The sequence below is a fragment of the Manis javanica genome, chromosome 4 (genome assembly GCF_040802235.1).
Source record: "Manis javanica isolate MJ-LG chromosome 4, MJ_LKY, whole genome shotgun sequence".
Classification (NCBI taxonomy): Eukaryota; Metazoa; Chordata; class Mammalia; order Pholidota; family Manidae; genus Manis; species Manis javanica.
In genome coordinates this window covers 145,020,013-145,045,125 of record NC_133159.1, presented here as the reverse complement: position 1 = coordinate 145,045,125, position 25,113 = coordinate 145,020,013, and the positions used below count along the sequence as shown (strand labels likewise).

Below are 25,113 nucleotides of genomic sequence, written 5' to 3'. Positions count from 1 at the left end.
ATTGGCCATATTTGTGTGGGTTTATATCTGGGCTCTCTCTTCTGTTCCATTGATCTATGGGTCTGTTCTTGTGCCAGTACCAAATTGTTTTGATTACTCTCTATTTTCCTTGTTTTAAGGTAGGTTGATTTATTGTTTACCAAAGAATATATTATTAATCTTCCCTCTTAATATCCTGATTTTTAAAATGGAATCTTAGCCTTAAGATGGAATCCCTCCTGTTCTTACAAATACTGTTTATATTTCAGCTGTTTTCTGGAAAACTAATCATGATTCTTGTCTCCTGTCTCTGCCCTGTATCAAGGCTGCTGGGCCCTCACACGGTCTCAGCTCCTGCTGCCTCTTAAAAGTGTAGATATTTTTCCAAGCTATGGGTTGTTTTGAAAAGTAGTTTCTCACTTGTGTGCTAATTTTAGAATTTAACCTTTGTGAGAAAGGATAATATATTCGAACCTTTATGGTAATGCTGGTGTCACTGCAAGGACAGGTTGCTGATAGTTCTACAGACATTTGTATTTTTCTCCTTTTTCTGTCTGAGGCTGAAATTCCTGGCCACTTGTTCCTGGTTAACTTAGAAACACGTGGCTGCACATGGCTGCTGCTGTCTGGAAGCATGCATGGCAGAGTGGAGAATGTCTCACTCTCTGGCCAGAGGAGGCAAAGGAGGGAGACTTGGCACCAGGCAGAGGCAGACCTGAGTCTGAAGGTCGGCTCTGCCACTGCTGGCTGGGTGACTTCAGGCAAGTCCCTGAACGTCTCTGGGCCTCGCGTTCCTCCTGTGTGGGATGGGATGACACATCCCCCCACAGCTTTCCATCTGGGAGGTTTCTCAGGCCTGTGCTTCCACCCACATGATCCCTGAACTCAAGGTTTAAAGTTTGACTGGACTTAATCAAATCCTGCTCATAAAACACAGGCCCATTCAAGAGTGATCCATTCTAGCCAAAGGCTTTTTTAAAAATGGGCACATTTTAATTAGCATTTCTATGAACGTTTAGTTGAATTAGGGGATAGTTGGCATTTTTAACACATAAGATTAGCATCCATTATTTAGGTACTCTTAAAAGTTTTTTCTAATTGTTGTGTAATTCCCTCAACATGTTATGATAGCATTTTTAAGGGGTCTTCACGAGCACTTTGGAAAAGAATGTGTGACTACCCAGGCAAAGCCAGAATGAAATGTGGTTTGAAATCCTGGCTAGGGGAGGAAGTAGGGACTTCACACATAGTTACTTTTAAAAGGAGACGAAAAACCTTTGTATTTAATAAATGGAATTTTGACAAATGATACAATCTTTTATGATGTCTATCTTAATTATACCAAAAAATCCCAAAACATTTAAAAATAACCATTCGGCAGTAGATGGATGTCAAGTTTTCTTCCCACAAGGAATTTGGCATCTCGAGTACCTCCATGTGTGTGAAACATCTGTCGAGATGAAGGCTTGAATTGCCCGCATCCACGGGTCTATAACCCTGGAAGTAAATGTTCCTTGTTTAGGGCTCTTGCAAGGCCTCAGCTTCCCTGCACAAGGTGGGCTCCTGGGAAAAAGGGATTCAGGCAGCAAGAGTCAAGCACATGTTTCCGCAAGCAGCAAAGTAATCTTGAGAATCCTCACCCTGGGGTGGTCCAACATTTCTTAACAGTAGTCTGCAAGCTCCACAAACAAGAGCTCCTGTAGGTAGGTCTTTTGAGCTTTGCTCTGCTGTCACCTGATTGCGGCTAGTAAGTGTCAGTGGTGTGGATTGTTAGAAAGACAGACCACAGGCCTGCAATAGAATCACTTAAAGTTAGGGCTCCCCTAGCAGTAAACCAAGCTTTAACACCTAACCTGACTGCAGTTTCAACCTCTCAGGAATGTAACCTTTAACCAGCCAAACTGGAACTTTCTGGAGGTAATGCCCTGGGAGACCCTTCCCCCTTAGGAGGGTGACCTTGCCTAAACAACGCATTCCTGGCTAATAAATCCCTTTTTTTGAAATGCCCTCTGTCTGCCTTTAAAAACCTTTCTTTTTCTGTAGCTCAGGGAACTCCTTTCTTTCTACTTTGTAGATGGGATGCTGACCAATTTATTAATCATTTTATGAAGTCAGATCTTAAAATCTACTCGGTTGAATTTGTTTTTTTTAACAGGATTAAGCTTCTTAATCTTACAGATTCCTTTAAAAAATAAAAACCAACAGCAGATAATAAAGTGATCTGAATTAACACGGGCACAGATAGAGGTAGGTGACTTTTGTTTTAGCTGCAAACAGCTTTCAAGGGTGTTATGGCCCCTTATACTTAACACATGTCACCTAATGCTTCAGAACCTCAACATAAGGTGATTTCCATGTTAAATGCAGTTTATCATCTTGTCATTTCTTTCTAATTATTGTGTCTTTATACCTTGCATTTGAAGGTGAATATTTAACTGTATGCAACCAGTATAAATACATCACAAGCAAAGAGCATTCAACTGTTGGCAGGCTGTATTTTCTTTCTTTATAGAAATAAAAACTCTCAGGGCTGAGGATAGTATACCCAAAAAGTCTGAATGCTATAAAAAGTAGTCAAGCCTTAGGCAGGACTTGCAAAAAACCAACAATAGTATTTGTGTAGTGCTTAACAGTTTACAAATTGTATTTCTCAAAACTACAGTCCAGCTCCAACCTCACTTTAACAGTAATCACGACAGGTCCTGGGGCAAAGTGCTGCCCTTCAGCCATGAAATGGGCAGAATGAATATAATGCTTACTTTTATAAACTATTTCAGCTTGTTCGTGTATACAAAGTGGAACTGTTAGTATATACAAAATGTGCTTAAATGAGCTACACAAGTGTTAAGCACTGTTAAAAACCTGTCTCCCCCTAAAACATCAAATTCACTAACCACCAGTCTCAGTTAATGGCACCCTTGTCCCCAAAGCACCACTTTGGCCTTTTCCCCTCTGCCCCCATACTTCTTGTCTGAACACTGGCTTCAGGCTGCTCTGCAGCACCCCCCACGATGACAGGTGCCCCCACTCCTGGTGCTCAGGGCCAAGGCAGCTGCTGCTCCCTAATGAACCCATCATTCTCCACTCCCTGCCCTGGCCCAAGTCTCTTCTTTCCTTCCGATGTTTTCTGTTTGAACGCTTTCATCTTCCACAGGCTTTATACTTTTTGCAATAGCAGCTGTTCTTATTTTTTCCTCGCCAGGATGAGTTTCAGGATTGCACTGCTCTGAAAGAGACACAGATCTCGGGTGCACATCACCTCCATTTGAGTGACAAGGCGGCACCTCCCCACCAAGGCAGCATCTAGGTGGGAAGTGTATGTGCAGAGAAAGGGCTGTGGGTGGGGTGGAGATGGATGTGGAAGAAAAGAAAAGATAAAAATCAGGGCCACTATAAGGGAAACTGTAAGGTCAGATAGACTGGCAGAAGGTCAAAGGAGGCAGAGTTGATGCTCCTCAAAAGGAGAAATAGAAAAGAAGGGGTCATGGGTCCCAAGGAAGTCCAAACCTAATGGCAAACAACACTCAGCCTCAAGGCTTGAGAAGAGGCCCTGGGTAGGGGCATCCTGGCCCCACTGAACTAGAAAGGCAGTTGTACCCTTTGAAACTGTTCTGCCCTCTGGGTTTGGGGTGGGACCAGCAGCTCTGGGGTGGGAGGGTGATCTCTGAATAGGTGTGGGGATCTTTTCCCATCTTTCTGTTGTTCTGAAGATAGCGCCTGGCTTCTATTGAGATGTCTGATCCACATACTAGTCTCCTGATCAAATGGTTGTTTGGCTACACTGTTAGTCTTCTCATTTTTTGCAATATGCACAGGCTGAGAATCTTGAAGGTCTGCTGTCTTTTTGCTTTGCTATTCTGCCTTTAAGTCATTTCTCTCTTCTCACATTTCACCATAAGCAGAAAGAACCAAGCCAACCAGCAACACTTTGCTTAGCAATCTCTTCAGCGAAACACCCAGCTTCAGCACTTGCAAAATCCGCCTTTCACAAAAACACTGAAACACGAAGACAATTCAGCCAAGTTCTTGCCACTATATAACAAGGATTGCCTTTCTCCAGCTTCCAATAACACAGTCCTCATTTCCATCTGAGACCTCATCAGAATGACCTTTACCATCCTGCAATTCTATGAAACAATGGTGACATCTGCTGTCTGTGCTTGCCAAATTGCCTTTAAATTCACAGCAATGTAGGCTTTTTCTAACATGTATCTCAAAGTCTTCTGGCCTCTTCCCATAGCCCAGTTCTAAAGCTGCTTCCACATTTGTAGGGATTTGTTACAGAAGCACCCCACTTCTTGGAACCAATTTCTGCCTTAGTCCCTTTGTGCTGCTATAACAAAGATGCCATAGACTGGGTGGCTTAAATGACAAACATTTCTCAAGGTGTCTGCAGATTTGGGGTCTGGTAGAACTGCTTCCTGCTTCACAGATGGCTGTCTTCCCACTGTGTCTCCACATGGTGCAAAGAGGGCTAGAGACCTCTCTGGGGTCCCTTTTATCAGGGCATAGTCCCATTCATGAGGGCCCTACATTCATGACCTTAACTATTCCCCTAAGCCCCATCATATAACACCACCACATTGGCAGTTAGTATTTCAACATGAATTTGAGGGGGACCCTTGGAGTTGCTGGTCTTTTTAATTTAGTCATTCTACTGGGTGTGTGGTGGTATCATTGTGATTTTAGTTTCCATCTGGTATCATTTTCCTTTTGCCTGAATAACTTCCTTGTGCGGATCTGCTATGAAGATCTCTCATGACTTTTGTTTGTCTGAAAAGTCTTCATTTTGTCTTTAGTTTTAAAAGATAGGGAAGGAAACTCGGTGCCTTGATTCCTCTTTCCTGCTCCTCACTGAACAGAATTCCTGTGCATCTCTGCCATGTGGGAGGTGGAATGGAGGTAAGAGGTTTGTGCAGAGCCCCAGCTCCTCTCTCTCTACATGGGACCCTTCCTTAGAGCTTCTTGAAGAATCTGACTGGGTAGTCCTGACTCCACTGATCTTTGTTTGTCCTAGGGGATGGGAGATATATGTGGATTTGTGAGTGGGAGAGGGTGTGAGGAAAGAAGTGTGGGGTTGTGTACAATAGGGTGAGTGTGTTTATGAAACAATGGTGACATCTGCTGTCTGTGCTTGCCTAACACTTCTGGGATAATGCTGTTACTTTCTCTTTTGTTGTTTGGAAGTTCTCCTTGAAGTCTAACTGTAGGTCAGACTGTCATTTTCTATGGTTGGGGGGAATGAATGCCATTTCATGACTATGAAAAAACATACAAAGAGTTGGAAACCACTGACTTAGGTCCACGCCACCAGACGCCAGGCCTCCTTTATTTGGCTCCTACCAGCAACTTCACTCACTTTAACATCCTAGCTACTCTCTTGGATGCCAGAGGGCAAATGGAGGGGAACAGAAGAGAACATGGCAGTAGGTCCCCTAAGGATTGCATAGCAGTCGCTTTCTTCTCTTAGTGCTGGTCCTGGGTCCCCCATGCCTGGGGACAGAGAGGGGTGTTAGAGTTGAAGTTTAGCAGGGCAGCACAGAGAGCCCAACCGTATCAACCTCCTGTCTCACAGAAGGGCAACATGTAATCCATGTGGGGGGAGTAGCTTCATCTGTGCGCCCCATCGTGGTTTTGGGGAGGGGCAGGGCAGTGGCTAGCCCCCTGGTTAGAAAGCCAAAAGCTCCTGTGGAGTTTCATCACGCTAATGTGGGTGGCCAGCTTCCAGCTGGATCTCCTCCGCTCCCTCTCACTCCCCTTCATCCCAGGAAGGCTGGGAAGCCTGGGGCGATGGGCACCAGGGAGCTGCGCCAAATCTCATTTGGAGCCCTCGGCCGGCGTAGACCTCGCTTTCGTGGAGGAGACGCCTGCCCAGCCAATCGTCTGCCTTGGCGCCGCACTCTCCACGCTCATTCCCGTTGCTTGGCGGTTTTGGAGGTGCTGGCCAACTCCGGGAGTCATTCCCCTGCGCTGCGAGACAGCCTCGTCTTCCGCCCCGTGTCGGGGAGAGCTCGCTCAGGTCCCGCTGGAGCTCCAGGTACACCAGAGCCAGTCTCGGCCTGGAGCGCCCTCTGGCGGTGCTAGGCGCCAGGCCTGGGATTGAATGAGCAGGACATTGCCTGCTAGACGGCGAAGCTCCGAAACCTTTCTGCCTGGCGTGTTACCTAGACTCCCTCCAAGTCCAGCACTACGCCTCAGGCTGATGCCGAATAGGCACAGGGCAGCCTTAGACAGCTGCTGGGACCAGAATGGTAGCGGTCCAGGGACGGCCAAGGTGCGGCCAAGGGTGACTTCGTCAATGTGAACATTTAGTTGTTGGTCCTGGAGTCATATCTGCCTTTCTTCTCTTAGCTAGTCACTGCCCAAAGGAGTTGTACTGGTTTCCTTGGTTTCTTGGTGGTTTACCAACCTCATTGCCATCACAGCTGAGCCACCTCCCTTCCTGGACATTGAAGCAGGAGGGGTGCAGCTGTGCATGTGGGGTTGGAGCCCTGGTTAGGTTGGCTGTCCTCAGGGCTTGGAGGAAGAGGAGGGCTCCCAATAAAAAATGGCTTTGTCTATTCCTAAATAAAGCCTGAGGTGGCATTCAAGGCCCATCATAGTTCACCTGTCTGGACTTGTTAGGCCAGGATACCCACCTTTGGGCCATTGGTCACTCATCTGTTCCCTGGCTGGGACTAAGGAAAAGTGGGAAGCCTAGGATGTAAAAAGTGCAGGCTAGCACCAGCAAGACCCTGAGACTGAGTTTCTTCCCTTCCACCTTTCCATCTTGCCTGCACTATAAGCCTTGAGCTCCCAGAAGGCGGACTGTGCCTGCTACTCCCCAGGTAGCCTCCCATCCCAGCGTCTAGCAGGGCAGAGCTCACGGAGCTCAAGAAACATTTGTCCACATTTGTCATGGCCAAACTTTCCATCTTTCTTTCCTGTTGAGAAATATGGCCCAGGCTGGGAAGAATACGTGACCTAATGGATTCTACTTCGGCCAGTGTCTGGACTTTTTTGTTTTGTGCGAGGAGAACCCCATGCTGGTATGAGATTCAGAAAATCCAAGCCAGAAAGTAAAGGGCATTTGTCCCACGAATTCTTTTTACATGCGGTGGAACAGAACCGGACAGTGACGATGATTTGCTTCAAGTCACCCGGCCACGCAGAGGCAGGGACAGGGCTACATAAATTCTTCCACGACGTGACCTATCCCGGAAAACGTACTGGATGCGCATCGAGTGTATCGACTTTTTACTTATCGAGCCTGGAACCATGAGCAGGCCCGATCCATTGCTTTGACTGCCAGCAAGTGCTGCTCACCGATTGGTCCTGGTGAGGAAACGGAGAAAAGTGCACGTGGGAGCCGAGGCCGCCCAGGCGTGTCCGGGTGGGGGCCTGTTCCCGGAGAAGCCATGGCGTCGCTCAGTTGTAGCACCGTCGTCTGCGTGATATGCTTGGAGAAACCCAAATACCGCTGCCCCGCCTGCCGCGTACCTTAGTGAGCTCGGGAGGGCGAGGATGGGGGCCGAGTGTTGGGCTTGGCTGGGGCTACGGGGCTGCGGGAGGGTCCACGTGGCCGTCGGGGCTGACGCGGGCCGTGCACTCTGTTACAGCTGTTCGGTGACTTGCTTCCGGAAGCATAAAGGTAAGGCCCCGGCATCCCTGCCCCAGCCCTGCGTCCCGCCCTGTGCGGGGCAGCCCTCGCTCCCTGCCGGCGTCTCGGTGCCGCGCTCCCTCCGGGCCTCGCCCGCCCGATCCTGTGGGAGGGCCTCTGCCTGTGAGTGCATCTCCGGATTTTGAACATTGAGAAACTTCTGCTCTGACTTTCCTTCTATGTACCGTCCTTTTTTTTTTCCCCCTTAAAAATAGGCGACTATCATGACCGCAAAAGTCGACCCTGGCTCTTTCTTCATCTTAGTGTTCTGACGCAGCCCCTCATTATTGGAAGAAGCTGGATGGCTAAAGTTAATGTTTTCTTTTTTTAAAAAATAATGTCTTGTTAGAACAGTGAGGTATTAGAGAGAGATGTACTGCAAGGAGCGATGCTGTTGGCTGTTAATGTTGTCAGCTCTACATTTTAATTCTTTCTCCAATCCCGCACTTCGTCTCAGTACCCGGGGACCCTTTCCACTACCTCATGCTTCCTACTGTGACATTAAACTTCCCCATTGCTGCTTCTACTTCATCCCCTCCGGTCTTTGGCCCTGTTGTTTTTTTTTTAAACCTTAGTATCTGGAGCATTTTCAGCTCAAGATAGATAGAATCGCTTTGTTGGAAATGGGGTTGGGGAGCCGTGCCTGGACCACTTCCCTCTAGCCCTGCAGCCCTGTGGGGTCCCTCCACGAACCCCTAGGTCAGGCAGGAGCTCTTAACTATCTGGTCCTGCTACTGCCAGGGTGATTTTTCTGAAATGTAAATTAGAGTAATTCACATCCACGTTGAAAACCCCTCTCTCTAGCAAAGGAGGTCAGTGGTTGTTAAGCTGGGTATTGCTCTTTCTAGGGAGACAGAGGTTCATTCACATTGTGTTTGTTGTCACTGTCGTTGAGGAGGGGTTGGCTGTACTGAGGTTTCTAGGGAGACAAGGTCACATTGGGTTTGTTGTCACTGTCGTTGAGGAGGGGTTGGCCGTACTGAGGTTTCTAGGGAGACAGAGGGTCACATTGTGTTTGTTGTCACTGTCGTTGAGGAGGGGTTGGCCGTACTGAGGTTAACTGGTATTGACTCAGACATACTGCGGGAGTCAGACTATCCTACAGCATTAAATACCTTTCTGCCCTAATACAGCAGCACCCTTGCTGAGAGACTCTGTCTTGGGAAGAAAGGTGAACCTCCCTTGTGTTGTGGTCTTTTGCTGCTTCTGCTTGTGCCCCAGCCACCTGCCAGGCCTGCCTTGCTAATCAGCTGGCAGTTGCTCATCACCGTCTCCTTGCGTTTGCCCCTATTCTTTCAAGGGTCGGGTCCTGCTATAGACCCCTCTGCCAGGAATGCACTCTCCACCTGGCAACACCTCTCCCTGCCAGACTCCTCTTGGTTGGCTTCTTGGCTTTCTCACATGAATTAGATCAGACTCATTTTATCCGTGTTTCTAGCTGTCAGCCATAAGACTGAACCCCTCTGAGAGGGGCCTGAGGACTTTCACATGTGTATTCCCAGTAGCACATGGTGCATGCAAATTTGTTATCTGAAACTGCTGAGAAAATAGTTTGATGCTAATTGAAAATAGTGTGCCACTTGATTGTGGTGAAAGCCACAATTAGGGCAGTGAGGAAGGGGACAGACCCTACAGATGCATGAGGTCTGTTCCCTCAGCCCTTCCACCAGGCCCACGATGGCTTGTTCTTTTTCTTATACTGCCCCTTGATCTGATCTTTCACATTCTCTCTATCCATCTCCACCCCACTCATAGCCCTTACCCTGCACATACACTTCCCACCTAGATGCTGCCTTGGTGGGGAGGTGCCGCCTTGTCACTCAGATGGAGGTGATGTGCACCTGAGATCTGTGTCTCTTTCAGAGCAGTGCAATCCTGAAACTCATCCTGGCGAGAAAAAAATAAGATCAGCTGCTATTGTAAAAAGTATAAAGCCTGTGGAAGATGAAGGTGGGTTAACTGACTTCAAACAAACAAAACCTGGGAAAGGGTTCAAATAGAAAACATCGGAAGGAAAGGAAAGAAGAGACTTGGGCTGGGGCAGGGAGTGGATAATGATGGGTTCATTAGGGAGCAGCAGCTGCCTTGGCCCTGAGCACCAGGAGTGGGGGCACCTGTCATCAGGAGGTGGGGGGTACCACAGAGCAGCCCGAAGCCAGTGTTCAGGACAAGAAGTATGGGAGCAGATGGGAGAATGGCCAAAGTGGTGGTTTGGGGGTGAGGGGTGGACCTTGCTGTTGAGAGTCTTCAGTCATGGCTTTTCAGGTCTACAACCATGGGCCTGGCTGGGGCTGTCAGTTCACCTGAGCCGGGTCCAGCAGGGAGATTGCTTGTGGCCTAGGTCGCCTGCTGCTGCTCTGGGTTTCTCATAGCTTATAGCAGGAGCGTGGGCTGCTATCCCAGCCAGCCAGCCAACCTCTCCTTTAATACCTTATGGGTGTCATGCACCATGCCAGGCTCTGAAAGCAACCCCTCCTGGCGCCACCAGAGGTATTGAACATTCACACCAAGGGGATCGCCCGTTTCTGCCCTTTGAGAAGCTTGTTGGGTTCAGGCAGTGCCAGAAATTTGTCCATGCTGAAAGCACAGGGGATTCACATTGGCAGGTTTTTATAGAGGATCTAAGTTTTTGGCTCATAACAGGGCTGGAGCCATAATGAGGGGAAGTAGGGTGATAAGAATTGGAGTCAGGCTCTAAGCCCAAAGACCAGAGAAACATAGTGTGTGAATACTTAGATGCATTTGTTAGACCCACCAGTTCTTTCACTTCCCTAAGAGTGTTGTGCAGTCACAAAATTCCAGAGAAAAGAGGTTATTTTTGTTTTGTCTGTGCCTGCTTACACACCTGTTACTGTATGTGTGCATGTGTTTATTAGAGTAGGTAAAATCTGGTCCTCGGCTTTCATTTTAGTCACAGTTATATATATTTGTGTTAATTATATGTTATATATATATATGTGTTATATATTCTTTAGATGACGATGACTCTGTAGGTGATTTTCTCAATAGTGATGAGGAAGAAGACAGAGTTTCTTTGCAGAATTTAAAGAATTTAGGTAAGCCTATGCTGTGCTTGTTCATTTCTTTGTCAACTATTGAGATACATGTAATCTATTGTGTAGAATGTAATTTTTTGAAGTTCTTAGTTTGTCATGGCAGGCAGAACCCTTCCCACAGCCACATGATTCTGTGGACGCCCAGGGCTTCCACGCCTCCCTGCTATAAGGCCATTGGGATCCTCCTGCTGGCTTTGTGAGTGAGCAAAATTCTCTTTCAGGGCTTGATTCAGTTTTTCTTTCTTCAACTAAACTTTTCTTGATCTTTTGTCTCTCTCATTCCCTCACTCTCATAGGCACTTCTATAGCAGCTTCCCATGGTGCCTTGTAATATCTTATCACATTTTATGGCAATTTCTCTCACCAGTCTAGGTCAAGGGCTGCATTTATTCCCATGTCCCTCATGCTCAATTTATAGTCCAGCCATTAATGCAGATTGGGTGATCCCAGGAGTTGACTTTTTAAGGGGATGTGGCTGTTAATATGCCCAGCATTTTGTAGGACAGCTCAGCGAGTCTTTATAGCAGTTATAGGTATGTAAGTAATGGTTGGAAGAGTTCCTAAAGGTGGTCATTACTTTGATTCTTCCCATTTCAGTCAGGCTGACTTGGGTGCTTTGCACCCAGTCCTGTGGTAGTAATTAGACCAAGGGTGGAGCTGAGCTGTGGAGAGCTGTGAGCAGTCTCGTGAACTCAGGCACCATACAGATGTGTCAGTTCACTGCTACCGATCCTGCTTCACAGGGATCAAGCACTTAAACTTACGCCAAGTATTTGGTATAACTGTCCTCACCAGGAACCTTCATGCCTGTGAAAACATGTCAACAACTTACCATTGTTGCTCTCTATCTGTACTGGTAAAATATATTTTTAGCTTGAATGACATAAAGCTAAAATATTTCTAACAGTACCAAAAAAAAAATCTGTGGTAATGTTTAACTTGAAAATAACCCGATTAGCTGATCTCACCTTGTTTATATGAAGCATTGGGTTAATTTGCAGGTTTAAAGGTTAAGGGGATTTTTGATTGAAGACCAATATTCTTGATGTATTACACTTGAAACACTTGGCTTTTGGTTATCTCTACCTGTTCTCACTTAAAGACCGATTGGCTTTCTTTCCTTGTTAATTTTTAGGGGAGTGTGCAGCATTAAGAAGCTTACTGCTCAACCCACACCTTAGAGAGTTGATGGTCAGCCTTGACCAGGGGGACAACAAGGCAAAGCTCATGAAAGCCTGCATGCAGGAGCCTTTGTTCGTGGAGTTTGCTGACTGCTGTTTAAGGATTGTGGCACCGCCCCAGAACGAGGATTCCTAAAGCGGATTTATTATGCTACTCAGTCAGGCTTCTGCTTGACTCAGAATCTGCCTGCTCCCTCTTATAGGAACCCAGCTAGTATGGGGCCCTGAGCAAGTGATTTTCAGGATGAAGACCTGCTGACATCGGGTAGGCCATGCACAGCTTCACCTCCCTTGATGTGGGCTTGTCTCAGGCACATGGGGGCACTCAGTGTGGCAAACCCTTTATGGGAAGAAAATTTGACATTCAGATGGTTGTTTTTAAATGTTTAATTTTTGGTACAGTTAAGATAGACATCATGAGTGATATTTATCAAGTTTCACACCCATTTGAGTTAAAACTTGCTCAGTTAATAAAATCAAGGCATGGTTGTATGGTACACTGCATTGCTCATTATAGGTTTATAAGCGAATGCTTGAAATTACATTAAATAAGTCAACAATGTATTAAATAGTAAAGTTTTGTTCCCTTTAAGGAACTAAATGCAGAATTCTGCCAGCCAAAACTTTAGAGCTAATATCAAGCTGACTTCCCTGCTGGTGGGGACCAGGGGGTGCCTCACTGTCCTGATGGACACTGCTGAGTTATCTGTGAAGGTAGTGAAGTATAGTGGAGTTCTCCGTGGCCCTGATGTTTTCTTAGCCTTGGCTGGTACTAACCCTGACGACTGTCAGGGCTTGAAGTGCAGACAGGAGCCCAGCCCAGTGGTGCAGTCACTGCTGCAGCCCTTGGCATGCAGGTGGCAGCATTGCCTCTCGTGTGGTTGGAGTCACTGTGGGAGATTGATTAAATGTCTTTGGCAAGGCAGCTGGCAAGAAAAGGCCTTAGAGAATAAAGGCACCAGTGATCACCCAACTAGGTGAGGATGGAAGGTGAGAGATCACACGTGGCCCAGCCTGTCATTCCAGCAGAATCTGATTAAAGCCAGTAACGCTGTAGGGTGAAGGCTCAGGGCAGATGTCAGCATAGCGCAGTGGAGACTTTCTGCAGTGAAACTTTATGGAGCCCTGGGGAGAGAGGCAGCTTAATTCCAGCTCCCAGGAGAGCTGGGGGCCTAAAGGCACCTTACAGAGCAAATGCTAGAAATGCTGAGAGGTGTGGACAAGCAAGTGTGGACAGTCCCTGACTTATGATGGTTCAAAAGCACTTATGTATTTGGTAGAAACCATACTCTAAAATTTTGAATTTGGATCTTTCCCTGGCATGATACTTGGGGTGCTGGGCAGTGGCAGCCAGCCACAGCTCCCAGCCACCCACACGAGCATGAGGGCCAATAACTGCTGTACTTCAAACCATTCTCCTGTTAACTTTAAGTGGTATTCAGTAAATCACATGAGGTATTCACTTTATTATGAAAGAGGCTTTGTATTAGGTATTTGCCCAACTGTAGCCTCGTGTAAGTGTTCTGAGCACATTTAGGGTAGGCTAAGCTACGATGTGCAGTATAGGTGTATTAAATACATTTCGACTTCCAGTGTTTTCAATTTGTGGTGGGTTTATCAGGTGTAACCCGATTGCAAGGTGAGGATGATCTGTGCTGGTATGAGTCACAGCAGCAGCAGGATTGAGTTAGTAATCAACATTCTCCCCTCATTTTAAAACAGTGGCAAAGTAATAAAGCTGTATTAAAATGTAACACTTCCCATCCATTCAGTGAGACAGATGAAAACACTAGAAGAGAGCTCTCCCCTACTGGGAGTATCACCTGTGATTCTTACAACTGCTTAAAGCTGGAAGATCAGACAGTGTTTCCACCTGGCTAGCCCATGCGTCGTTGTCCTATTGTAATTCCACTGGTAAGAAGTTCAGTGTTTGCTTCCAGCAGCCTTGTCACTTACTCCTGGGCTGTGACCCCATGTACTAGGTTGAGTATTAGCCCTTTTAATATGCTGGCTTTCTCCCTGGCTGCCCATAAAATAAAAACAGAGCATGTGGACCACTTACTCACCCACTTGCTATTTCTTCAGCTAGAATGGGAGATAAACCAGGTAATACCACTGGAGGAAACCTGGTGCTAAACCCAGTGCCACTGGAGGGAGTAAACCTTTATGAAAGCCCACAATTTTTGAAAGTGGGACTCAATTAAAAGACTCAGAGGTGATGCTAGAACCCTTAAAGGTAGTTTTTAATAAGTAAAAAGACTCTGGGGAATTCCTAGTTGTAATGGTGGAAACAATCCAAACCTGCAGCCAGGGGGGAAGCCCAGGCTTCCGGCTTCCCTGTGGAGCCAGGCTGCTCCTGTCCCAGCCTGTCATGCCTCCTGCCTTCTGTGGTGGGGTGTGAGGGACCCGGGGCTGCTGTGGGCAGGACTGCCATCCCATCACAGCTTACCTGAGGCCGTGCTCGGATGGATGCCACGCCAGCTTGTTTTTGTTGTGCTGTCTGGACGCTGCAGCTACTGGGGCTGCTTGTGGGAAGCTGGAGGCAGGCCCTGACCACCAGTTTCCTCTGAAAGCTGTGTACACCCACAGCTGTGTTGGCCAGGACGAGCCCCAGCGGCCAGAGGTGGATTATTGCCCCCAGGAGCCTGGTCCGTGCCTGGGGCAGTGGGAAGGAGCTCTGGGAAAGGGAAGCTTGAGACAAGTGTTTTTCTTCCACACCATCCAGTTCTTCTGAAGCAAGGAAGGCCATTCTGATCTTAAAAAGAGGACACTACTTTATAGCTTTTATTAGCTCTCTTAATGGAAAATGGAAACCAAAACCATCTTTAATAAATCAGCTTAATAAAGTGAACTGACAGGCCTGGCTGTGAACACTGGATGCCTTCAATGGACTGGCTCCACGTGCTTAATTTAAGCCTTACATATGCTACTTTATGGTGCATCAGTGAGATCTCAATAAGGCTGTTAATTTTTTAAAGTTCAGCCTTGAAGGTATACAATCCCATGGTTTTCAGTATGTCCCAGAGTGGCCTGTGCCACGCATTCATTACAGGGCACTGCCAGCCTGCAGTGTAGGTGGTGCTAGGCTGTCTTACATGAGCAACATGGCGCCATGCACTTGGCAGTGGCAGGGCCCAGGTTCCTACCTGGGTCCTTCTGGCACCAGAGCACCCACTGCCCACCCTGACTTTTTGAGGCACCAGGACACCCACTGCCCACCCTGACTTTTTGAGTCAGATACTCACTCTCCACTTCTGCCAGGCATGCTTGATGACCGTGGCAGCCATATGCAGCCTCTGGACGTGTTTCCGAGTTAACCAGGAACGAATGGCTAAAGGGTTTACCCAGACAGGGGAGGGAGAAGTGTTTCTCAGAGCTGTGCTGACCTGGCTCTGTAGCAACACCAGAGCTGCTGCAGAAGTTGGGCAGAGGTAATTTTTCAATCAATGTCTACTTCCTGCCACTACGTAAACTAAGGTACTCAACTCAATACGTAAAGCAAAACTGGCTCTGAAAACACCCGCAGACTTGGAGGTAGCTACACACTGAAGGGGCCGCTGGAAGCAGGCTCATGTCCGCCTCAGCCTTAGTCTGGGGCAATGCCCAGAGAACAAGAGGCATCTGAACTGTCTGTATCTTTAAGAATTTTTTTTTTTCTTGGAAAGCCTCAGTTAAATTTGTTTGCCTTACGAATGCATGAATAACACTTCCATACACGCACATGCTGGTGAAGGTAAACACCATCTCTTACCTCACCAGCCTAGGCAGTCATAGTGTTTCCCTGTACCATTTTTTTAAGCCTTTACACAGAAACCTTACAATGGTGGTGTCATCTAGGTTTGAACAACATATTGGAAATGGTTTTCCATTCAATTAAAAATGTTCTTCATAAAGACTTAGTAGCTGCATTATAAGAATGGTCCCTAATATAGCAGTAACTTCATCACTGTCAGGTATTCGGGTTGTTTCTAAGTATATTTTTCAAAACAAGACTTTGAACATGGTTCCTGTATCTCTTCCTTTGAGGAATCAAATCTTGTTTTTACCTTCTATAACTAGATACAAGCCCCAGAGCCCAAGAGGTAATGACTTATCATGAAAGAAAGGCAGCATAAACAGCTATCTAAGTCTGGAAAAGAGGAATTAAAGGCACATTTTTAGCCTCTGCTATGAAAGAATGCCCTTATGTGGCATGACCTGGTTTCACCGAACTGGCGAGTGCTCTGGGTGAGATGCGGGGAGTTCCAATCCCAGCACCCCACAGGATGTGCCATCATCTGGAGGCTAGGACAGTTTTGGCATATGGGGACTTAGGAGCAGCATTTCAAAGGGAGCAGGTATGTAGGGTTCGTGCATTCACTGGTGGTGACCGGCCAGGGCCCCGTCCAACCTACCTGCCTGGATGAGCACGGCAGCCCGCCTCTGCCTCTCCAGCTTGCGGAGCTGGTGTCGCCTCCAGCCACCCTGGATGTGGCGGGCACACCGCTCCAGCACCTGGGCACGCCCATGTTCCAGAAGCTGCAGCTGGGAGAAGGGGCATCCACCGAGGTCCTCAGCCTCTCCTCCCTCCGCCCTGAGGAGAGCATGCGGCTCGTTCCTATACTCCCCGCTTCTCACCCCAAACCAGCTTACCATGCAGTCAGTCATGAACACCTTGGTCCTGCCGCAGTGCACCGGGGCTGGTGTGGGCTCGGCTGGGCCATCAGATATGGCTGCTGCCCGAGGCAGAGCTGGCAGAGCATGGAGGATATCCTGGAGAAGAGGCTGCAGCACGGTCTCCTTGCTGTGCGGAGACCGTTCTGGAGGATGGGAGACGGCCCATCAATCCTTGGGGCACCTGCACACTGATCTTAAGATCCTGGTCTGGTCTCCCCAGCATTCCACAGGCTTCTTTCCTGCTGTTCCTGCTTCTAACCATTTCCCCCTCCTTCCTTTTTTTTGGGAATCCAGAGCCCCCCCACATTGTCCCTCAGGCCCCTGGCTGTTCTGAGGAATCATAGAGTCTGTACTTGTGGTCGTGCCCTGGACTGGCCTGCAGCTGCCATTCTGGGGTCCCTTGGGGAGGTGGTAAAGGTCACTCTGATGTGGAGTCCCAGGCTCCTCACCCAGCATTTGTTTCGAAGGCCCAAACATGCTGAGGGTCAAACAGGGCAGCTGGGTCACACCCTCAGCCCCTGACCTATTCCCCACCACGGACGGATGGGAAAAGGGGGAACAACCCCCATCTCGTGGAGGCTCAGCAGGTTCCCCTGCCTGCCCTCCCACATCTCTCAAGGCTGACTCCTGTAGAGGGAGGATTTACCTGAGGGCTTTGGCCACCTTTAGCTGCCCAGTGCCTCTCTGGAGACAGAGGCTGCCAAAGGAGATGCCGCAGATGAGAAACAGCAGTAAAACCAAGCAGGGGCTAGGGGGGCTTTGGGTAAGAGAGACAGAGCGGTAGAGCAAACCATGGAGAGATGGGGAGAAGAGAGACAGGGAGAAAGAAAGGAAAATGAAAAACTGCCTGAGATGAGAAAAACAAAAGTGGAACTGTCCCACCTGGTCTGCTGGGCCCAGGGTAAGGCTGTGTGGTAGGGTCAGCGGCTGCTGTGCTGGGTCCCACTGGGCAGGGGCTCAAGCCCTGCCCTTGGCCTCTTCTCAGCCTGTGCTGGGGCCTTATCACTCTCTCCCAGAGCCCCTGAATCAGGGCCACAGGCCAGAGCTTTTCCCTGAGATCAGTTTGCCGAGTGCCTTGCAGACATCTCTGCTGGATGACTTCAGGGACCTGGGGCTTGGGTGAGCCCAGTAGGGCTCAGCAGCTTCCCCCAAACCTTCCCCACTGGCCAGGCACAGGCAGTTCCCTCTTTCCTCTCCCTCTACATGTAATCAGACACTTGCCAAATTCTGACCAATTTCTTGCCACTGGTTCCTGACCATGCCCACATCTGCTGCTCTCAACTATGGTCTACCCAAGAACTTCACTCCCATGGCCTGCCATGGGGTCCCCACAACGGGCTCCAGAAAGGACGAGGCTGACATCACTCCCTTCGTCCCCTGAAGTGCCTCCAATCTGCCCAGAGAAAAGCCCAGCTTCCATGACTGGGCCCACCTGTCACCCTAGCCTCACCTCCTAGGAGGTGCCAGCAACACTGAATGGCCTGGAGTTCCTCACACACACAGTGCTGTCTTCTGTCTACAGGCCTCATGACTCTGTCATGTGGAAGGCCCTTCACTTGGCTAATCCCATCTAGCCTCAGGTATTACCTCCTCTAGGAAGCCCTCCCAGATTCACACCTCCCTAGAACCAACCACAGTATCCTATTCCTGCCTCTGCCTTTCCATGTTCCCCACTGTTTGTCTTTTGTCTGTTTCCCCCATTGGACCAAGAACCATGAACAATGAGGGTAGGGCTGTTTTATTAATCTCTAAACCCAAGATGGCCCAGGGTAGGTACTCAGTACTAACAGTGGCTGAACAGATGACTGGCAAATGGTCTCCACTCACCTGAGCACCCTTCAGCAGGAGATGGGTTTTGGGGGCTAAGGGATGTGCGAGGACAGAGCATTCTCAGTAATTCATATCGTTCCACAAAGTTCTGGTGAGAGACCCTGAAGCCAAAGCAGGTGGAAGAAGAGAAGTGACTTCAGAACCAGCAGTGTGGTTGGTATAACAGGAGTAATCCTACTGAATCTGCTCAACAACCCAGCAAGGAGCTGCCCTGACCGTTCATTCCCCCTGAATGGACAAGGTGGTGGTTCTGGAGAGATTACCAGGGTCACCCAGCCAGAAGCCAGAGGAGACCATTTTCAACAGGGTCTGATTTTCCTGCAGCCTTGGTCTACCAAAACAAAGCATCTGGCTCTTTCAGTAGGGGGTTTGTAGCCTCTCTCCTTCCAAAGGGGCTTGCAGGCCTCTCTCAGTCAACTGAAGCGCTCCCTCCTGCACACACAAGCTTAGCCGTACCTCCCGCTATTCCTCTGACCCCACATCCTCCTGATTTCTCTGCTGCTCTTCATGGCATCACTAAACAGCTAGTGACCTCTGATTATCTATACTTCCTCCTCCCCAGTCTGGCTTCTGTCCCTAACACTATGCCGATGTGGCTCTTGGTGCAGCCATCAGCAAACATCGTACCCCCAAATCTGGTGGTCAGTGCTCTGGCCTCTCTGGGCAGCAGGTACTCAGCTGACACCTATCCCCTGCAGAGCTCTCCCTCCCCCAGATTTTGGCAGCTTGGCCCCTTTCCCTCCTACAGGCCTGAGCAGCTTACGGGGGCCCTCCCTGCCAGCCCAGAGAGCCTGTTAGTCTGCTGAACGGCATGTTGTGCTTGCCTAGCACTGGTTACCTCCATGCTCCTTGTTTCCACGGGAAGGGTGGACTCACCTGCCTTACTAATGCTAGAGGCAATGCCTGTACAACATAGTGCACAGGAAGTGAGTGGATAAGTGAATGGAAGCGGCCCGTCGAGATCCAGGTTGACTTCTGCAGACCTCTTTACCTTCATCTCCATCTCCTGCTCTGGGCTGGGCGGGCTCTTATTGGGCTTGAGTCCCAAGCTCCACCCTGGCAGTGGCCCTGCCCCTGCTGTGGTCAGTCCACTCACCGAATGGGGAAGCCGGCGGCACTGATGTGGATGGTCTCCACCAGCCCACAGGCCTCCAGCTGGCTCAGGACCTGCAAGGGTGGGAAGACAGTGTGGGTACCCATAGCATGGGCTGGCAGGCCAGAAATGCCACTCCTGCAGCCTGGCAAGTGTGGATCTGCAGGCTCCTCTGAAGCTCGGCTGATGGGGGTATACCCTTTGGGGGAGTGGGAAATCGGGGGACCATGAGAAATCTCCCTGCCAGAAAGGCTATCTCATCCCTTATCTCATGCATCCCTTATGTCATGCATGGCTTCGGATACAGCTGAGGCAAGTGCTGGTCCCAGCTGTTTGACCACTCCCAATGGTACAGAGGCTCTCTGCCTCACAGGCAGGGAAACCCAATTTCTGTGTTTTATTTATCTTATACTTGGCAGGCAATAGAGTGAACTCATAGCTGAGGGGCAGGGGAGGATATGTTATGAAGATTCTTCAAGGACCTGGACCAAGGTCTTTACCAGAGCATAGTGGTTCTGGCTGCAGACCCTAAGGCCACATCTACCAGTTGACTGTGGGACACTCTTTAGCACCGCCCAGCACGCATACCTCATCAACACCCCTCAGAGCCTGGTACCTGAGCAGTGGGCAGCCGCTGGCCAGAGAACTTCTGTGTGCATTAGAAAAAACTACCTTAGAATGGCTAATCTGTGTGTGGACTGCACAGTGAAGTGGACTTTAAGCTAACCATAGACACTCACCCCTCTAGATAGCTGCCATCTCACCAAGGCACGTAGCTTGGTGAGCAGGCAGCAAGATGCACTGGAGCCCCTAATGGCCTCCTTGGCTGGGTCACTGCAGAGTGCACACACCATACAACTGTACATGACTCTTGCCAAGCAGGGACACAAGCCCTCCCTCATGTCAGACCCATCCTGAGAGCCCTGCTCTGGTCACTCTATTTGAAGAAGACATTCTGCCCTTCAGCCCTCCAGGGCCTTGGCCAGATGGAGCTCTTTACCAGGCAGCTTTGGCACAGTGTGAAATACCTCCTCCCGGAGGAAGGTCTGTGCCAGGCCCTGACTGTTGGGCTTGATGCAGCGAATGTAGTGGGGTGTGGTGCTCTGCAGAACCTGGAGAAGCTGCTCCAGTGAGGCCTGCGGAGGGGAGAGACCATGTTAGGCAAGGCCTGGGGCTGCCCTGGGGAATCAACTGGCCCTGGTTAGTGACGGCAGCAAGCCCTCCCAACAGTCCTCACAGCCCCAGGACCAGGATCTGCACATGCCCTGTGATGATACTGAAGGCTCCCATTAAGCAAACCCAGAGCACACTCCTCTCCTGACCTCCCCCACCCTCTCTGCCTCCAGAGACCCTTTGTGACCTGTGACCCTTCACCGGGTTGTCTCCCTCCCTCTGGTCGAAACCTGCCCCTGCCACCTTCCCGCCTCACCAGAGCATTCTGAGAAGAGAGTAATCTCAGAAACCCCTTCCCTTCAACCAGGCAACAGTTGTTGTGATTATATCCATCCTGTGTGTTGGACACCATGCCCGGGGCTGACACGGGCAGTCTGCTGCCATCTCCTAGCTCAGGGTCTAGGGGTCCCAGATGTAAGATGGGCCCCCTCAGATGTGTCTGAGGCTGGGCAGGAAATTGCTAATTAACCTGGGATCCCCTGGAGGCCTCTTCTGCAAGGTGAGGAAGGCTGAGAGGAAATGAACCAAGGAAAGAGGTGTTGGGGTGCAGTTGAAGCAGCAGAGGTAAAGAGCACCCCAGGACTGGGAAGCAGGAAGTGCGAGGACTGAGATGGTGGGAAGCATGAGATGTGGGAGCAGGTGACAAGTCTGCTCTAGCCGAGGACAGAGTTTGAGCAGAGAACTGGGGATGAGCCAGGCCAGAGGTTCACGTAACCAGCTCTTCATGACCACCCTCTCAGTTGTGGGCAAGAGGCCCCCACTGCCACCCACAGGCTTCTACACTCCCCATCATGTTGGTTACACTGAAGGTCTCTCTGGCTTTTTCCTGTCTGTCTGCCACACGGACTGTCACCACTGTGCAGGTGAAGACCATGTTACTTGAATCAATGCTCCCCAGCGAACAGCACCAATCCTGGGAGGTGCTCGGTAGACATCGGAGGTTGACGAGTGACCCAAGCATGTCATATCAGCACCACCAGACTCACCTTGAACTTGGACACTACAGTCAACGCAGGGGTCCTGCTGTGGCCAGAAGGCTCCTCCTGGGACTTCTCTTCAGGGTCAGGAGGAAATAGCACCTTGAGCAGAGGATCCTGAGATTGATGTAGGAGCCTGGTCAGCTCAGGGGGGACAGGGTCCTATTGTGAAAGGACAAGACAACAGGTGAGGGCAGGTGGAAAGGTACCAGAGCTGTCTGCAAGCTTGCCAGCCCTGCTCACTCAGGCCCCAGAAGGGCTTCCAGGGGAGGGCAGGGCCTGAGTCCAAGAGGTGAATTGCCCCCTGAATGCCTAGAAACCAGGAGATCAGGGAGACATGGGTCATTTATAGGCAGAGTATGCCTAATTAGGCACCTCAGGCCGGTGGGCCCAAGAGGGGATCCTGGATTCCGGGAGGATGTTCAGGAGAGAGGATGCACGATAGCAAACTTCCGTGTATGCACACTCATGACTCAGCATCTTGTTTCAAGCAGGGCCCTACAGGCCATGGCCCGGCCCTCACCTTGTTCTTCTCCACCAGACCTGCCGTGTGGTACCGCACAGGCCCCGCATAATGTACCACGATGAAACTGGGCTCTGGGCTAAGCTTGTTGTGGCCCAGGCAGGGACTGCCTGCCAGGGCACTCTCAATGCGTGTCTGCAGCTGGGCGGCACTGCTTGGCCGATTAAGGCGGCATTCCTGTGTGGGACGGGGTGGGCAGTCAGCCACAAAAATTAGGGGCTCACAACTCTTACAACCCCCCTGCCCCCAACCAGTATGGCAGCAGGGTTGTCACACAGGCATCACAGTGACCCTGACAGGGAAGGAATATAGGGAATAGCAAACCCATCTGGTGGATGGGGAGACAGAGGCACAGAAAGGGCACAGGATAGTGTCCAAGGCCCCAGAAAAGCCCAAAGACCAGCTCTGGTGCTCCGCACATTAGCTGACCCTTCCTACCTCGTTTATGAGGGAGCAAATGCTGATGGGGCTTCCCTCGATGAGATCCAGACAGGTCTGGTTATCTTGGTAGCTGACAAATGACCACTCAAGGCCCTCAACTGTGTATTCCTCCTAGGGGGCAAGGGGGAGGGGAGGGGTGGCAGGAGAAGGCAGCTGTGGTCTGAGACCGACCGCCATCCCAAGGCTGGCCTCAGGACCATGGCATATTACAAAACAGCATCCAAGGAGATCCTGGGATGGGGCTCGGGAGCCAGGATGAAGTAGAGGATGAGGGAAGCCCACCCCGCTCACCTGCTGAGCCCGTAGATAGTGAGCCACAAAGTGCTGCTGCAGCTTCTCATTGGCATAGTTGATACACAACTGTTCCAGACTGTTGTCGGGAAAGGACTCAAATCCATACACATCCAGCAGGCCTGGGATGATTGGGGGAAAGCCATGAGGCCACTGCAAGGAGCAGGTGGAGGGTGCAGGACCACAGGGCCTGAGTGAGCCCGACACGGGCAGTGTATACCTCTGACCCTCCCCCGGAAGGAAGGCTGGATGAGGTGAAGGGCAGCTGAGGGCACTAGGTCCCAGAGAAGATTTTGTGTCCAGTCCAGTCTGGGGAGACTTGGTTTCACCAGCCCACCTGGTGTCTAGAATTCCATTCCATGAGCAAACTTCACTGGTGCCTCTGAGTTCGACTACCTCTCCTACCTGATTATCCCAATGACGTTATCACGTCCCCCAGGGCCCTTCTAGCTTTTGGCCAGCCTCACTACTGATTCTGGAGCTGGGTGTCTGGGGAGAGAAGGACCCTCATAGACAAGGCTCCACCTGAGCCCCGGAGCTAGGGATGGATCAGGCGTGGGTACCAGAACACAGCGGGATGTCCTTGTCCAAACACTGGTGGACGGCTGAACAGACGGGGGCCCCAGCAGAAAGAGGGAGTTACCCAGAGTCACACAGTGGACCCGGGGCTCCTGCCTCTTTGCCCAAGGCCCTATTGTTCTTTTTCTAAAGAGTGCTCCTGGAAGGGTGAATTACCTATGAAAGTGGTCCAGGAGCTGGGGTCCGCACAGATGCTGCTGTTGATCACCAATACCAGCCAGTCAAACAGCCTTTTGAGGGGTTAAAAAAGAATGGACTCTGGTGAGAGGAGGTCTGGCTGAGCTGTGGGGTGGTCCTCCATTTGCAGTGCCACATCCCACAGAGCCGGACAGGTCAAGGGCTAACCCTCTGCTTTGGTTTCCCCCCAGTCCTGTCTTGACCCACACTACAAATACAGGCTATGGTTGTGCTCTTCCCAGGTACACACACACTTACCTAGCCCTCCCAGCAAGACTGACTATGGGACCAGCTATACTCTGGGGCTAGACAGGTAACAGGCAGGTCTGCCTCAGTCACATGGCCTGACACCCAGCTGGTGTCTAGACTAAAGGGGCCCCTAGGCAGGCTTAGGTGGGATTTATAAAGAACTGAGTTCACTGGACTCTCCTGCAAAATTTATCCCGTGGGGCCCAGAGCTCCAGGCCCTGCCACATCTACCAACTGAGTGGGCCCCAAGTTACCTAAGGCCAACAGTGGCATCCTGAACCCTGGGACCACCCCCACCCTGAGGATGGGTAGTTACTGTACAACTTGGTGACATGTATAACAATATTAGGAAGTTTCTTCCTTACAATTTTTCTTAATTACTGTGCAACATTTTTCAGTTCAATAAGTGGGTTCTAGTTTTCCAACAGGGGCTTCAAATATCCATTTGAGACACTAAAAACAAGTGACCTAGTGATATAATAACCTGATATTTATGTGTAAAATATTCTGATTGGAGGCACACTCTATAATTGTCACACTTCATCTGCTCATTTTTTGCAGTGACGTGATGCAATGGCTTTAAAAATGTCTGATCTGAAATTAGCTTTGAGGCAGTGGGAACTGAGTCTTTTGCTGAACTGGGTTCAATCTGAGCCCAGCTGCCCTGGGCTGTTTTCAGCTCAGAGGCTTTATTCCCTCAGCGTGCTTGTTGGGCTCATGGCTCTTTGAGGAGTTCCTGAAAGCAGGCAGGGGACCCTCTATCCCCAAGTGCCCGAGTTCCCATAAACATCCACATATATACACATACATGTGTTCTGGGACCCCTGACATCCTCACATGGCACCCTGAAGGTTCTCAGAACCCCGGGTTAGAAACTGCCCATAGCCACGTGGCCAGAGGGTGGAGATGCCCACATACCCCACCAGGAAAAGGCCCAGCCAGCCACCTTCATCCTGTTCCAGGCTCCCACATGCTGCACATTGTGTTGGCCAAGACTGTGGGCTAAGCTGCTGGCTCTCCTGCTGTCTATCAAATTCCCTGGTGACCAGAATGAGTGGAAGTACCAGGACACATGGAGACAGAGGCACCTATTCACCCATAGGTCTGAACCTGAGGGCTCCAGATCACCTTTGGTGCCAGCCTTGCCAGTACAGAGCTAGGCAGGCTTCTGTACTTTAATAATGAGCTGAATCCAGGCCAGACTATGGCAACTTCCCCATGCAGGGTACTTCAGAAATGAGGCCAAGGGCCTTGCACAGGGAAAACCCG

General features: G+C 49.9%; 2 protein-coding genes across 13 annotated transcripts in view; one reads left to right on the top strand and one right to left on the bottom strand.

The window, feature by feature from the left end:
- The first annotated feature begins 7,303 nt into the window (after positions 1 to 7,303).
- ZNHIT3 (zinc finger HIT-type containing 3) lies at positions 7,304 to 13,447 on the top strand. The gene is made up of 5 exons (XM_017639654.3): positions 7,304 to 7,462; positions 7,578 to 7,609; positions 9,482 to 9,568; positions 10,594 to 10,674; positions 11,810 to 13,447. The coding sequence occupies exons 1-5, from the start codon at positions 7,377 to 7,379 to the stop codon at positions 11,989 to 11,991; spliced, it is 468 nt and encodes a 155-aa protein (XP_017495143.1). The 5' UTR covers positions 7,304 to 7,376; the 3' UTR covers positions 11,992 to 13,447.
- Positions 12,228 to 25,113, bottom strand: part of MYO19 (myosin XIX) — a 30,795-nt gene continuing 17,909 nt past the window's right edge. For 5 of the 12 annotated variants that reach the window (XM_017639638.3, XM_017639641.3, XM_017639639.3 and 2 more), the window contains 13 exons: positions 23,575 to 23,648; positions 22,840 to 22,961; positions 22,546 to 22,659; positions 22,108 to 22,284; positions 21,594 to 21,746; positions 20,463 to 20,570; positions 19,438 to 19,508; positions 18,339 to 18,442; positions 16,488 to 16,654; positions 16,250 to 16,379; positions 15,101 to 15,186; positions 14,305 to 14,610; positions 12,228 to 12,980 (listed from right to left, as the gene is read on the bottom strand). In XM_017639638.3, the coding sequence (XP_017495127.2) occupies positions 12,873 to 12,980; positions 14,305 to 14,610; positions 15,101 to 15,186; positions 16,250 to 16,379; positions 16,488 to 16,654; positions 18,339 to 18,442; positions 19,438 to 19,508; positions 20,463 to 20,570; positions 21,594 to 21,746; positions 22,108 to 22,284; positions 22,546 to 22,659; positions 22,840 to 22,961; positions 23,575 to 23,648 (1,720 nt within the window). In that variant the 3' untranslated portion in view covers positions 12,228 to 12,872. Of the gene's footprint in view, positions 12,981 to 14,304; positions 14,611 to 15,100; positions 15,187 to 16,249; positions 16,380 to 16,487; positions 16,655 to 17,157; positions 17,269 to 18,338; positions 18,443 to 19,437; positions 19,509 to 20,434; positions 20,571 to 21,593; positions 21,747 to 22,107; positions 22,285 to 22,545; positions 22,660 to 22,839; positions 22,962 to 23,574; positions 23,649 to 25,113 lie in introns of those variants that run through there. The other 7 variants (XM_017639642.3, XM_017639643.3, XM_017639645.3 and 4 more) reach the window with 7 other exon arrangements.

Bases quoted from the DNA above. Each gene is read 5' to 3' on its own strand.
- ZNHIT3 (XM_017639654.3), top strand. From the start codon at position 7,377: ATGGCGTCGCTCAGTTGTAGCACCGTCGTCTGCGTGATATGCTTGGAG. The intron at 7,463-7,577 runs GTGAGCTCGGGA...ACTCTGTTACAG, and splicing joins CCCGCCTGCCGCGTACCTTA to CTGTTCGGTGACTTGCTTCC. The intron at 7,610-9,481 runs GTAAGGCCCCGG...TGTCTCTTTCAG, and splicing joins TTGCTTCCGGAAGCATAAAG to AGCAGTGCAATCCTGAAACT.